General features: G+C 37.9%; 1 protein-coding gene across 10 annotated transcripts in view; it reads right to left on the bottom strand.

The window, feature by feature from the left end:
• Nucleotides 1–658: 658 nt before the first annotated feature.
• Nucleotides 659–12,079, bottom strand: part of MBD1 (methyl-CpG binding domain protein 1) — a 61,613-nt gene continuing 50,192 nt past the window's right edge. For 9 of the 10 annotated variants that reach the window (XM_040264483.1, XM_040264484.1, XM_040264477.1 and 6 more), the window contains 4 exons: nt 9,131–9,347; nt 6,830–6,932; nt 2,722–2,954; nt 659–984 (listed from right to left, as the gene is read on the bottom strand). In XM_040264483.1, coding sequence (XP_040120417.1) covers nt 2,726–2,954; nt 6,830–6,932; nt 9,131–9,347 — 549 coding nt within the window. In that variant the 3' untranslated portion in view covers nt 659–984; nt 2,722–2,725. Of the gene's footprint in view, nt 985–2,721; nt 2,955–6,829; nt 6,933–9,130; nt 9,348–12,079 lie in introns of those variants that run through there. The other variant, XM_040264486.1, reaches the window with a different exon arrangement.

The raw sequence follows: 12,079 nt of genomic DNA, 5'->3' as shown, positions 1-12,079 counted from the left end.
AAGATCCTTTGGAGAAGGAAAAGGCTACTCACTCCAGTATTCTGGCCTGGAGAATTTCATGGACTGTACAGTCCATGGGGTTGCAAAGAGTTGGATATGATGGAGTGACTTTCACTTTCACTTTTTATATGTGTTTAAATTAGACAGATGAAGTGGACAAATTTGTAGAAAAATACAAATTACCATAACTGACTCACGAAGAAAAGAACATCTGATTGACCTAAGTGAGTAAAACTAGTGATTAGCAATAAAAATTAAAAAAAAAACCCTGCAGAGAAAGCCTAGGTGGCATCCTTGGTGAATTCCATCCAACATTTGAGGAAGAAATAGTGGCAATTCTTCACAAACTCATTCAGAAAATAAGAGGGAATACTCTCCAACTCATTTTACATGGCCAATAATATCTTGATACCAGACCCAGACAAGACATCACAATAGACCTAGATCAAAGACACACAACAAACCATAGTGGCAAGAAAAAAAAAATAAAAGCAAATGAAATGCAGCAACTCATTAAAAAAAACAAATGACAAGTAGCATTTATCGCAGATATGCAAGATTAGTTAATATCTGAAAATAAATTAATGTAATATGCCATATTAATAGGACAAAGAACAAAAATCACGTGTTCAACTTAACAGGCACAGAAAAAGGCATTTGCTAAAATCCAATACCTCTTTATATATAAACTCTCAATAAAATAGGAAGAGAAGGGAATAACTTCATTCTGGTAAAGAGAATCTAAGAAAAACCTACAGATAACATAATACTTAATGGTGAAGAAATGAGTTGACTGTTTTCCATTAAAACTGGGAACAAGTCAAGAATGTCTATTCTCTCCACTTCTATTCAATATCATACTTGATATTGCACTAACTGGTGCAGTAAGGCAAGAAAAAGAAACAGCAGGTATCCAGACTGGAAGAAAATAAACAATCTTTATTTTCAAATGCCATGATCCTGAATGTAGAAATCCTATAGAATCTAAAACAAACAAAACACAAAAAACAAACTACTAGAATTAATGAATAAATTTAGAAAAGTCACAGGATACTAGCTCAATATACAAAAATCAATTATATTGCTACACGGTAATAATGAATAATCCAAAAATGAAATTAAGAAAACAATTCTGTTCACAACAGCATTACTTAGCAATACTTAGGAACAAGTTTAACAAGAGAAGCACAAGGCCTGCACACTGAAAACTATAAAACATCGCTTAAAAAATTAAAGATGACCTAAGCGAACGACGAGGTTGACCTTCTTCATGGGTTGGAAAGCTCATTATTGTTCAGATGGGAGTTCTCCCCAAACTGATCTATAGAGTAAATGCCATCTCTTTCTAAATCTCAGTAGGCATCTTTGTAGAAACTGACAAAATGATCCTAACAATTATATGGATATTTAAAGAATCTACAATAGACAAAAACTGAACGGGGGGAAGAACAATTTAGATGCGACACTACCAATTTCAAGCCTTATTTAAGGCTACAATAATTATCACAGTGTTGTGTTGGTATGAGGATAGACAAATAAATTAATGGGACAGAGTAGTGTGTCTGGAAATACACCCTTATAATGATTTTCAACAAAACTTAAAGGATAGTCCTCTTTTTTTCCTTTTTTTTTTTTTCCTGGCCAAGACTCCTACTTTTGGATTAGAGATTAACTACTTTTGGATTAGAGATTAACTTTCTTTTTTTTTTTTTTTAGAGATTAACTTTCAAGGGGGCTTGAAAGGATCCAGAAAAGGTAGACTCCCAGAGCTGAGGTAAGAGTGATGAATGGGTAGAAAGGTTAAAGAAAAAAACCTCTCAGAAATTCCAGCAAACAATTTGCTTAAAGACATTTTTAAACCGTCAGGGAATATATCAATTGGCCCTGAAAACATTTCCCTAAAAGAGTCTACAACTCTAAAAACTGCTTTTGTAAATATGATACTTGGAAGTAAAAGTATATAAATGTTAATCCCCTTTGACCCAGAAACCCCACACCTGGGAATTGATTGATTCTAAGGAAATAATTTAAATGAATGTTGTTATAGAATAATTTGCTATAGAGACAAATTTGAAACAAACTCAAAGTCCATTGTTTAATAAATCATAATACACTAACCCAGTAGACTATTATGCACCCATTTGTAAATATGGTAGGTGAAGCAACATGGCAATGTATTTACAAAACAAAAATGAGTATCCATATAACAAAGCCTGGGAGGGAACTCAGAGAAGTGGAAATAATGATAATGCTGAGCGTTAGGAATATGACCATGTTGACTTCTACCTTGGTTTTTTTTTAACCAGTAAATGCACATATTTTTCATATAGTGCCCAAGATTCAGGGTGGAAGGGGACTACACAAGGGCATAAACACAGAGGGAGAGAACTATGTCTACAGGAGAGAAGAGAATGGAAGCAAGAGGAAATGGGCATATGGGCAGATGGATGAAAGAAAGTGAAGCCACTAATAAATGAACAAGAAAGGGAGGCATGGAGGTAAGTCAGGACTATTAACTGTGTGGATCATTCATCATAGCAGAAAGTGGGTCATTCAGATTTGTCAGTCTACGAAAGGAGCAGTTTAATTTGAAAGAAGAAAATTTCCTGGCATATAATTATGGAAACTCAGAGAATAAAAGAACAATTTATCCATGAGTTAAAAAAGACATACTGTATTTTAAAATAGCAAAAGACTGAGAAAAAATAGGTTGGTGCTTATGCAACTATGGCGGAAGCTTAGTAGGACATGCCCTTCGCATGGGATGGATGTTTCGGGGCACCACTGGGTGCGTGGACAGGATCTCCTGGATCTTGTCCTGGAAGTTCTTTTCTGCTGCTATCCCCGCTTCAAACTCTCTGCGCTCCTCTTCCTTTTCTGCTTCCCGGGCCTGCTGCTGGGAGCATATCTGCATCTGAAGTTGCTTCCTGTACTCCTGGGCTAAACTGCAGCGTCTAACATGTTAGAAATATCAAAGTATATAAAATTATCAAAGTAAGCATTTGGATTTATACAGGGCATTACAATTAAAATGTGATTTTCGAAGTCACGTAAAGTTACCATTAAAATCAGGGTGAGTGGGGAAGAAAGATGAAAAATTCAATACTGTGTTTATTGCACAATAATAATTATGACAGTCTTAGAACAAATGATTGATTTTAGTGAGGGAATGTCTCTTTCCCATTCAAACGATTTACTGAGAGCCCTTGGCCTCTCTGCATCCCCCACCCCCCACCCCTGCGCTCCCCTCCAAGAAGAAGTGACACCTATTGGTAACATGGAACAGGCTGCTCTGCCTGTTTCTTTTCTGCTTTCTATCAAAAGGCGGCGGCATGTTCTCCTTGCAGCCAGGCCTCCAGTGGTTTGGTACTGCTGGCGACTGGATTGGGAAGTCCACCTCATTCTGTTTAGTATTAACTAGATGATTTCCTCTATATGTAAGCTACATTTAAAATTTTATAGTGATTTTTTTCCCTTGTGGTAAAAGACACATAATTTACCATCTTAACCATTTCTAAGTGAACAGCTCAGTTGTGTTAAGTATATTCACATTATTGTGAAACAGATCTCCAGGACTTTTTCATCTTGCAGATCTGAAACTTTATACCTATTAAACAACTCTTTCCTTGACCCTTCCCCCTGACCTTAAGTAACCACCATTCTACTTGTTATCTTTAAGAATCTGACTACTCTAGGTACCTCAGGTAAGTAAAATCATACAGCATTTGTCTCTTTGTGACCAGCTGATTTCACTTCGCATGCCCTCAAGGCTCACCCATGCTGTAGCATCTGAGAGGATTTCCTCCTTTCTTAAAGTCTGAATCATATTTCACTGCATGTACCTACCACACTTTATTTATCCATTCATCTGTTAATGGACATCTGGGCTATTTCCACCTCTTGGCTATTATGAATAGTGGTGCTATGAACATGAATATGCAAACAACTCTTTAAGGTCCTGCTTTCATTTATTTTGGATAGATACCCAGAAGTGAGATTGCTAGATCATATGGTAGTTCTAGTTTTAATTTTTTTGAGGAAATTTCATATTGCTTTCCACAGCAGTTTTATCATTTTATAATCTGTAAACCATATTATTACCAGATTTTTTCAGAAATAAAGATTACAGCATGCCTATGCCTCTATGGCAGATTCTATTTTCCAGAGATGGCCACAGTGCTATCCTGCCTACCGTACACTCTTTGCAATGTGAACCTCTACCCGCCTACCAAGAAATGGAGCATTTCTCAATTCCACTGAAGGCAGATGGGCCCTGTGCGACGGAAGTGGTGTTAAACCAGCCCTAAGCGTAGTCCTTAATGGCCTGGCAGCTTACTCGTTCTGTCTCTTGGAATGCTTGCTATTGGTACTCTTCCTCTCAGAACAAGACACCAGTCCATGAGAAGCCAAAGATGCATGGAGAGGGCACGTGTAGGTGTTCTGGCTAATACTAAATGAGATCTCCAAGCACAGTCAGCACACACTACCAGCTGTAAGGATAGGTATCTTAAGTGTCCATTCTAGCTGAGCCTTCAGATGAATGTAGCCCCAACCAGAACTGGCTTGAACCACATGAGATCCCAAGCAAGAACCACCCAGCTGAGCCTTATCAATAACAGAAGCATGAAACATCATCAAAACTTGCTTTAAACCACAAATTTCGGGGTGTTTTGTTACACACCAATAGGTAATTGTAGTAAGTATAATACTTTCTGCTCACTCTTTTTTTCTTAGTTGATGCAGAAGTTGGGTAGGGAAGAGAGCTGCTATTAAGCTCCCCTCACATCTCCAACAAAAAGCTTTTCAAACGTGAGAAGGAGTGACCTCCAGAACAGAACAAGGAGCAGGAGCCCAGATATTAGTGCCCGAAGAATGGATGCTTTTGAACTGTGGTGTTGGAGAAGACTCTTGAGAGTCCCTTGGACTGCAAGGAGATCCAACCAGTCCATTCTGAAGGAGATCAGTCCTGGGTGTTATTGGGAAGGAGTGATGCTAAAGCTGAAACTCCAGTACTTTGGCCACCTCCTGCAAAGAGTTGACTCATTGGAAAAGACTCTGATGCTGGGAGGGATTGGGGGCAGGAGGAGAAGGGGACGACAGAGGATGAGATGGCTAGATGGCATCAACGACTCGATGGACGTGAGTTTGAGTGAACTCTGGGAGCTGGTGATGGACAGAGAGGCCTGGCATGCTGCAATTCACAGGGTTGCAAAGAGTTGGACACGACTGAGCGACTGAATTGAATTAGGTCACATTATATTTCAAGATTTATTTCATGAGGAAAAAAATCTTATTACAATTTAGGGTTGGTGCCTATTTTACAAAAATTGTGTCTAATATATGGTTGGTGCTTATTTTTTTTTCTTTTGAACTGGGTGTTTATTTTTTATATGAAATTTTATAAACTGAATTGAGCTTTGGGGACAGATGGTCTACAGGTTGGGTTGGCCGAAAGATTCATTTGGTGTTTTTCCTTAAGATGGCTCTAGTAGCACTTAGTTATCTCCAACTTCATTCAAAACCATTTTGTTAGATTGCATTGTGATGGTTGTCATATCAGTGTACATTAAAAAAAATTATCAAAATCAGTGAATTTTTGTATAGCCATTTTAATACTGAAGATCGAAGAAAAAAGCAATATTTTTGGCATATTATGTTTACTTCAAGAAAGGTAAAAACACAACTGAAATGCAAAACAAGATTTGTGCCATGTATGGAGAAGGTGCTGTGATTGACAGAATGCATCAAAAGTGGCTTGTTAAGTTTTGTGCTGGAGCTTTCTCTCTAGATGATGCTCCACAGTCAGGCAGACCAGTTGAAGTTGACAGCAATCAAACCAAGACATTGAGAACAATCAGTGTTATACCAATGTTATGCCAATCAACATTACACCACAAGATAGCCGACATACTCCAAATATCCAAATCAAATGCTGAAAATCATTGGCACCAGCTTGGCTATATTAATCACTTTGATGTTTTGCTTAACATAAGTTAAGCAAAAAAAAAAAAAACCCTCTTTGACTGTATTTCTGTATGCGATTCTTTACTTTAATGTACAAAAACATTCTGTTTTTAAAACAAATTGTGACAGGTGATGAAAAGTGTTCCATACAATATTATGAAATGGAACAGATCATGGGGCATGCAAAATGAACCACCACCAACACCAAAGGCTGGTCTTCATCCAAAGAAAGATGACGTTGTGTATGTGGTGGGATTGGAAGGGAGTCCTCTGAGTTCCTCCCGGAAAACCAAATTAATTCCAAGTACTGCTCCCAGTTAGACTAACTGAAAGCAGCACTCGACAAAAAGTACCTGGAATTATATGTTTCCTGTTCTTCCGTCAGGATAATACAAGACTGCATGTTTCTTTGATGACCATGCAACAATGGCTGCACCTTGGCTGGGAAGTTCTGATTCATCCACCGTATTCACCAGACGCTGTACCTTCAGATTTCTATTTATTTCAGTCTCTACAAAATTCTCTCAGTGTAAAAGATTTCAATTCCCTGGAAGACTGTAAAAATCACCTGGAACAGTTCTTTGCTCAAAAAGATAAAAAGTTTTGGGAAGATGGAATTATGAAGTTGCCTAAAAAATGGCAGAAGGTAGTGGAACAAAACTGGATATGTAGTTCAATAAAGTTCTTAGTGAAACTTAAAAATGTGTCTTTTATTTTTACTTTAAAACTAAAGGAACTTTTTGGCCTACCCCAAAATACTGATGTAAAATAATATTAATAGTACATGAATTATGGCACATTGTCCTTTATGGTAAAAATCTCCCTTTTTAGGTAGTTAATAATTATGAAGAAAACAAAACCATACCTTGTAAAATTCTCCCTCTCTTCACAGTTAAGCTCTCTAAGACCTTCATTTATACGTTCCTGTTCCAGAGTACGTTCTTCCTGTTCTTTTGCTTTCCGTTGCACTAAGAAAGACAAAAGTAATTTTTGCTAAATGACTTTTTTCATAAAAGACTTGCCAGCATCATCTAGGCATCAATGCCATATTGTCTTTAGAAAGGCAGAGCTTAGAATCACTGGATTGGATCTTAGTTCAATAAGGTAGAAATAGTCATCCCCATTGGGGTTTCCCAGGTGGCATAGTGGTAAAGAACCTGTCTGCCAATGAAGGAGACACAAGAGACATGGGTTCAATCTCTGGGAAGATCCCCAGGAGTAGGAAAGGGCAACCCACTCCAGTATTCTTGCCTGGAAAATTCCATGGATGGAGGAGCCTAGCAGGATACAGTCCATGGGGCGCAAAGAGTCAGACACGACCGAGTGGCTGAGCACACACGGCCATCTCCATTAAGAAGGGAAGAGGCCTTAGGTTCCTATGCGCTATAATCTACAGAGCTTTTCTCTTAATCATTTGCTACTGAAGTCTATGAACAGCCTTTTGCATAGTGGATTACCACTGTGAGAATACTTCTTACCTTTCTCTTCTTGACGACAAACAGTTCTATTACCAATTATGTTAATAGGAGAGTTTCTATGTTACAAAAAAAAAACTACTGGCAAAGCAGTATATAAGGCTTTTATAAACTAAATAAGAAAAACCTAACCAATCCAGTAGAAAAAGATTGACAAAGAAAACAGAGTTCACAAAGGAATAAATAAATAAACCAGGCAATATACATCTGAAATGCATTTATCTTTGGCCTCCAAATCCATTTACAGGAATTTATCTTAATTATATATGAGCAAAAAAAACTATGTACAGAGATAGTAACCCACAATGCTACAACAGCAAGAAAAATTTCAAAACAAGTTGAAAGTGCATCGGTTGTGTTTAGGTAAAATAAATTATGGTCCATTTTTATAATGGCTTTCTAGCCAGCATTACAGAGTTTAAAACTGAAGAAAAATGACCTGGAAAAATGTTACGATAAGTGGGAAAACAATAAGCTGTAAAACAATATATACAACAAGATACTAATTTGTGAAAGGAAATTATATACATAGTAAAAATACTGGAAGGAAATGCAGGAAGTTGTGAACAATAGCTATTCCTGAGTGGTGAATTATGGTTGATTTTTACTTCCTTGTTTATGCTACTGCTGCTGCTAAGTCTCCTCAGTCGTGTCTGACTCTGTGCACCAGGCTCCCCCGTCCATGGGATTTTCCAGGCAAGAGTACTGGAGTGGGTTGCCATTGCCTATAGGTGGTTCCAAATACTTAAATTTTCCATGTTTTCTCAATGTATGCCAAAACATTTATCATGGTGGAATACAGAAATCTTTTTAGTGTAGAAGCTTTCTTCTCATTTCTTAAAACTCAATCTAACACTAGCTTAACAATTTTCAACTGATGTTATAATTTCTGGAGTGGAGAATTAATCAATGGAACCAAGATGAGCTTTCTCTTACAAAGACAACTAGTGTGAAGTCCAGTGGTATCCTACTAGTAAATGTGTCCATCTGGACAAAGAATGGTGGAAATCTTCTCAGTGATTATTTCCTTTTGTGAGCAAGCACTGTTTGAGAGAATTCACTGGTGTCCTAAGACAGAATTGTGAGCAAGAAATGATGAGAATCCCAGAAAGAAAATTCTTTTATGAATAAGAGAAAGAAGGTTTATCATGAATAGGGGAACAGAGGGGGCCTCTCAAGGAATGTGACATTTGAGCTGGGCTTGAAGCATGTCCAGGATTTTCTCAAGATCAAAGCATCATAGGGAGAGAAAACTATCCAAGCAAAAGGTGTGCAGGTGCGGGCGTATGGAGACACTTGCCGAAAGATATTTAAGTATTCAATTAGGTAAGGTCCACAAAGCAGGGATCTTGCCTTAATCCCTTCTACATGCCTCATGGTATTTCATACATGTGATGTGATGATGTGAAGTCGCTTAGTCGTGTCTGACTCTTTGCGGCCCCATGGACTATAGCCTAACAGGCTCCTCCACCCATGGGATTTTCCAGGCAAGAATACTGGAGTGGGTTGCCATTTCCTTCTCCAAGAGATCTTCCCGATCCAGGGATAAAACCCGGGTCTCCCGCATTGTAGGCAGACACTTTACCAGGGAACTCACCATTTCATACATAGTATCCATTTAATAAATGCTGAGGTTGCTACTTAAATTGAATTAGGCCCAAGTATAATATAATTGTAATTCATTTCCTTACACTTTTCTTGAACTTGAAGTTTTCTTGTACACATGACCTCATTCAGAAGTTGTTTTCTTGCCTCCTTTTCAAGTCTCAGTTCCTTGTCCTTCTCAGCAAACTTCTTTTCCTTCTCTTTCTCTAACATTCTATCCAATTCTTTCTCCTGAGCTTTTTCTTCCTCATGCCGCTGTGCCAAGTATTGATAATATATCTTCTGTTCTCTTCTCATATCCTCCTACATAAAATAAAAATTACCTCATGTTATTAAAACTTTTAGGTGTGATAAGTACTAGGGAGCATAAGTTTTAAAATCTTTTAGAACCATAATTCCTTAGAATTACATATCAAAACATTGACAGATGATGTATTATTTTTAGGGTTTACTTTTAAGTATTCAATTACTTTAAAGTATTTATTTAAAAGTAAACCCTAAAAATAATACATCATCTCGGGAAGATCTCCTGGAGAAGGAAATGGCAATCCACTCCAGTATTCTTGCCTGGAAAATCCCATGGAAGGAGGAGCCTGATAGGCTACCGTCCATGGGGTCGCAAAGAGTCGGACACGACTGAGCAACTTCACTTTCACTTTCTAAAAATATTCGAGATGACTGTGGGGAATGGGTGGGAGGGATAGATAAAACAGGAAGGGCCATTGGCTACTGGTGGTTGAAGCTAGGTAATGGAACCATGGGGATTCATTGTACTATTTTTGCATCTGTTTGAAATATTTTATAACACATTTTGAATAGTTCAAATAGTAATAATGCAAACACTTTCTCAAAGGGTTCCTCAAAGAAGTTCCCAAATAATTTTCAATTATACAACTTTATTTTCATTTGTTTAAATTTAGGTAGATAAAGTGTTAGCGTGACAAACAAAATATGTCACCATTATTATAGAACTGTCTCTGACTAGAAAATGATACATCAGCAAATCTCAATCTTAGCTACACTTTGGAATTACTTAGGGAGCTTTAAAAAGTACTAAGGGCTAAGTCTCACACCTAGGGATTCCTTTCCAATGGATAGCTTTTAAGTTCCCTAGGTGATTTGAATGTGCAGCTCAGGCCCCAGACTGGCTTTATAATAACAGTCATTTTCAGGTGGCTTCTGTCTTTCATGGTAGTATACTTGTGTTATTCCATCCAACCTCTGATATGATCTCTTTTGAGAATATCATAGATCTGAGTTAGAACTCTCAGAACCTAGCAAGGTCTGAGAGTGTAGCTGCACCCTCAGAATGGCTTGCATACATAGTTTCATACTTTTGGGAATAATTTAACAAAAAGTACAAACCTTATACTCTGAAAACTAAGAAGCATTGCTGAAAAAAATTAAAGAAGACCTAAATAAATGGAAAGACATCCTATGTTCATGGGTCAGAAGACAATATTGTTAAAATGGCAACTGTTCCCAAACTGGTCTATAAATTCAAAATATTTTCTATAGAAATGCCAATTTATTTCTTTGCAGAAATCAACAAACTGATCCTAAATTCATATGGAAATACAAGCGAGCCAGAACAGCCAAAAGAACTTGAAAAAGAAGAACAAAGTTGGAAAATTCACATTTCCTGATTTCAAACTTACTACAAAGCTATAGTCATTGAGACATATAGATTAATGAAATAGAACTGAGAGTCCAAAATGAATTCTCACGTTTATTGTCAATTGATTTTTGACAAGATTTCCAAGACAATTTAATAGAGGAAAAATTCTCTCTTCAACAAATGGTGCTGGGAAAATTGGATATCTACATGCTAAAGAATGAAGTTGGGCCTCTACCTCATACCACATACAAAAGTTAACTCAAAATGGATCAAAGGCCTAAATGTAAGAGCTAAAACTATAAGACTTTAAGAAGAAAACATAGGACATCTTCAAGACCTTGGGTGTAAGAAAAGTGTTTTATTAGATAGGACACCAAAAGCATAAGCAACAACAGGAAATACAGATGAATTTTACTTCATCAAAATTTAAAACTTTTGTACTTCAAGGGACACTCACAGAATGAGAAAAATATTTACAGATGACTTATGTGATAAGTCACTCCATTATCCTTGCCTGGAAAATCCCATGGACAGAGGAGCCTGGTGGGCTGCAGTCTACAGGGTCGCAAAGAGTTGGGCACGACTGAGTGACTAACACTAACACTATGTGATCAAGGATTTGTATCTAGGACATATAAAGAACTCCTACAACTCAATAATAAAAAGACAACCCAACCGAAAACTAGGCAAATAACTTGAAGACTTCTTAAGACTTCAGCAACCTTTAGATTAGTCCAAGGAAGATATACACATGGCCAACATGCACAGAAAAAGAGGCGCAACATCATTAGTCATTAGAGAAATGCAAATGAAAACCACAGTGACATGCCACTTCAGACAAACGAGGATGGTTAAAGTAAAAAAGACAGACAACAACAAATGTTAACAAGCATGTGGAAAAATCAGAACTCTTGTAAGTGTTCAGTTCAGTTCAGTTCAGTCGCTCAGTCGTGTCCGACTCTCTGTGACCCCATGAATCGCAGCACGCCAGGCCTCCCTGTCCATCACCAACTCCCGGAGTTCACTCAGACTCACGTCCATCGAGTCAGTGATGCCATCCAGCCATCTCATCCTCTGTCATCCCCTTCTCCTCCTGCCCCCAATCCCTCCCAGCATCAAAGTCTTTTCCAATGAGTCAACTCTTCACATGAGGTGGCCAAAGTACTGGAGTTTCAGCTTTAGCATCATTCCTTCCAAAGAAATCCCAGGGCTGATCTTCAGAATGGACTGGTTGGATCTCCTTGCAGTCCAAGGGACTCTCAAGAGTCTTCTCCAACACCACAGTTCAAAAGCATCAATTCTTTGGCGCCCAGCCTTCTTCACAGTCCAACTCTCACATCCATACATGACCACTGGAGAAACCATAGCCTTGACTAGACGGACCTTAGTCGGCACAGTAAGGTCTCTGCTTTTGAAT

Source organism: Oryx dammah, unplaced genomic scaffold, assembly GCF_014754425.2.
Source record: "Oryx dammah isolate SB20612 unplaced genomic scaffold, SCBI_Odam_1.1 HiC_scaffold_22, whole genome shotgun sequence".
NCBI lineage: Eukaryota > Metazoa > Chordata > Mammalia > Artiodactyla > Bovidae > Oryx > Oryx dammah.
Note: the sequence above shows the minus strand (reverse complement) of the source record. Positions and strands in the feature narration are given on the sequence as shown.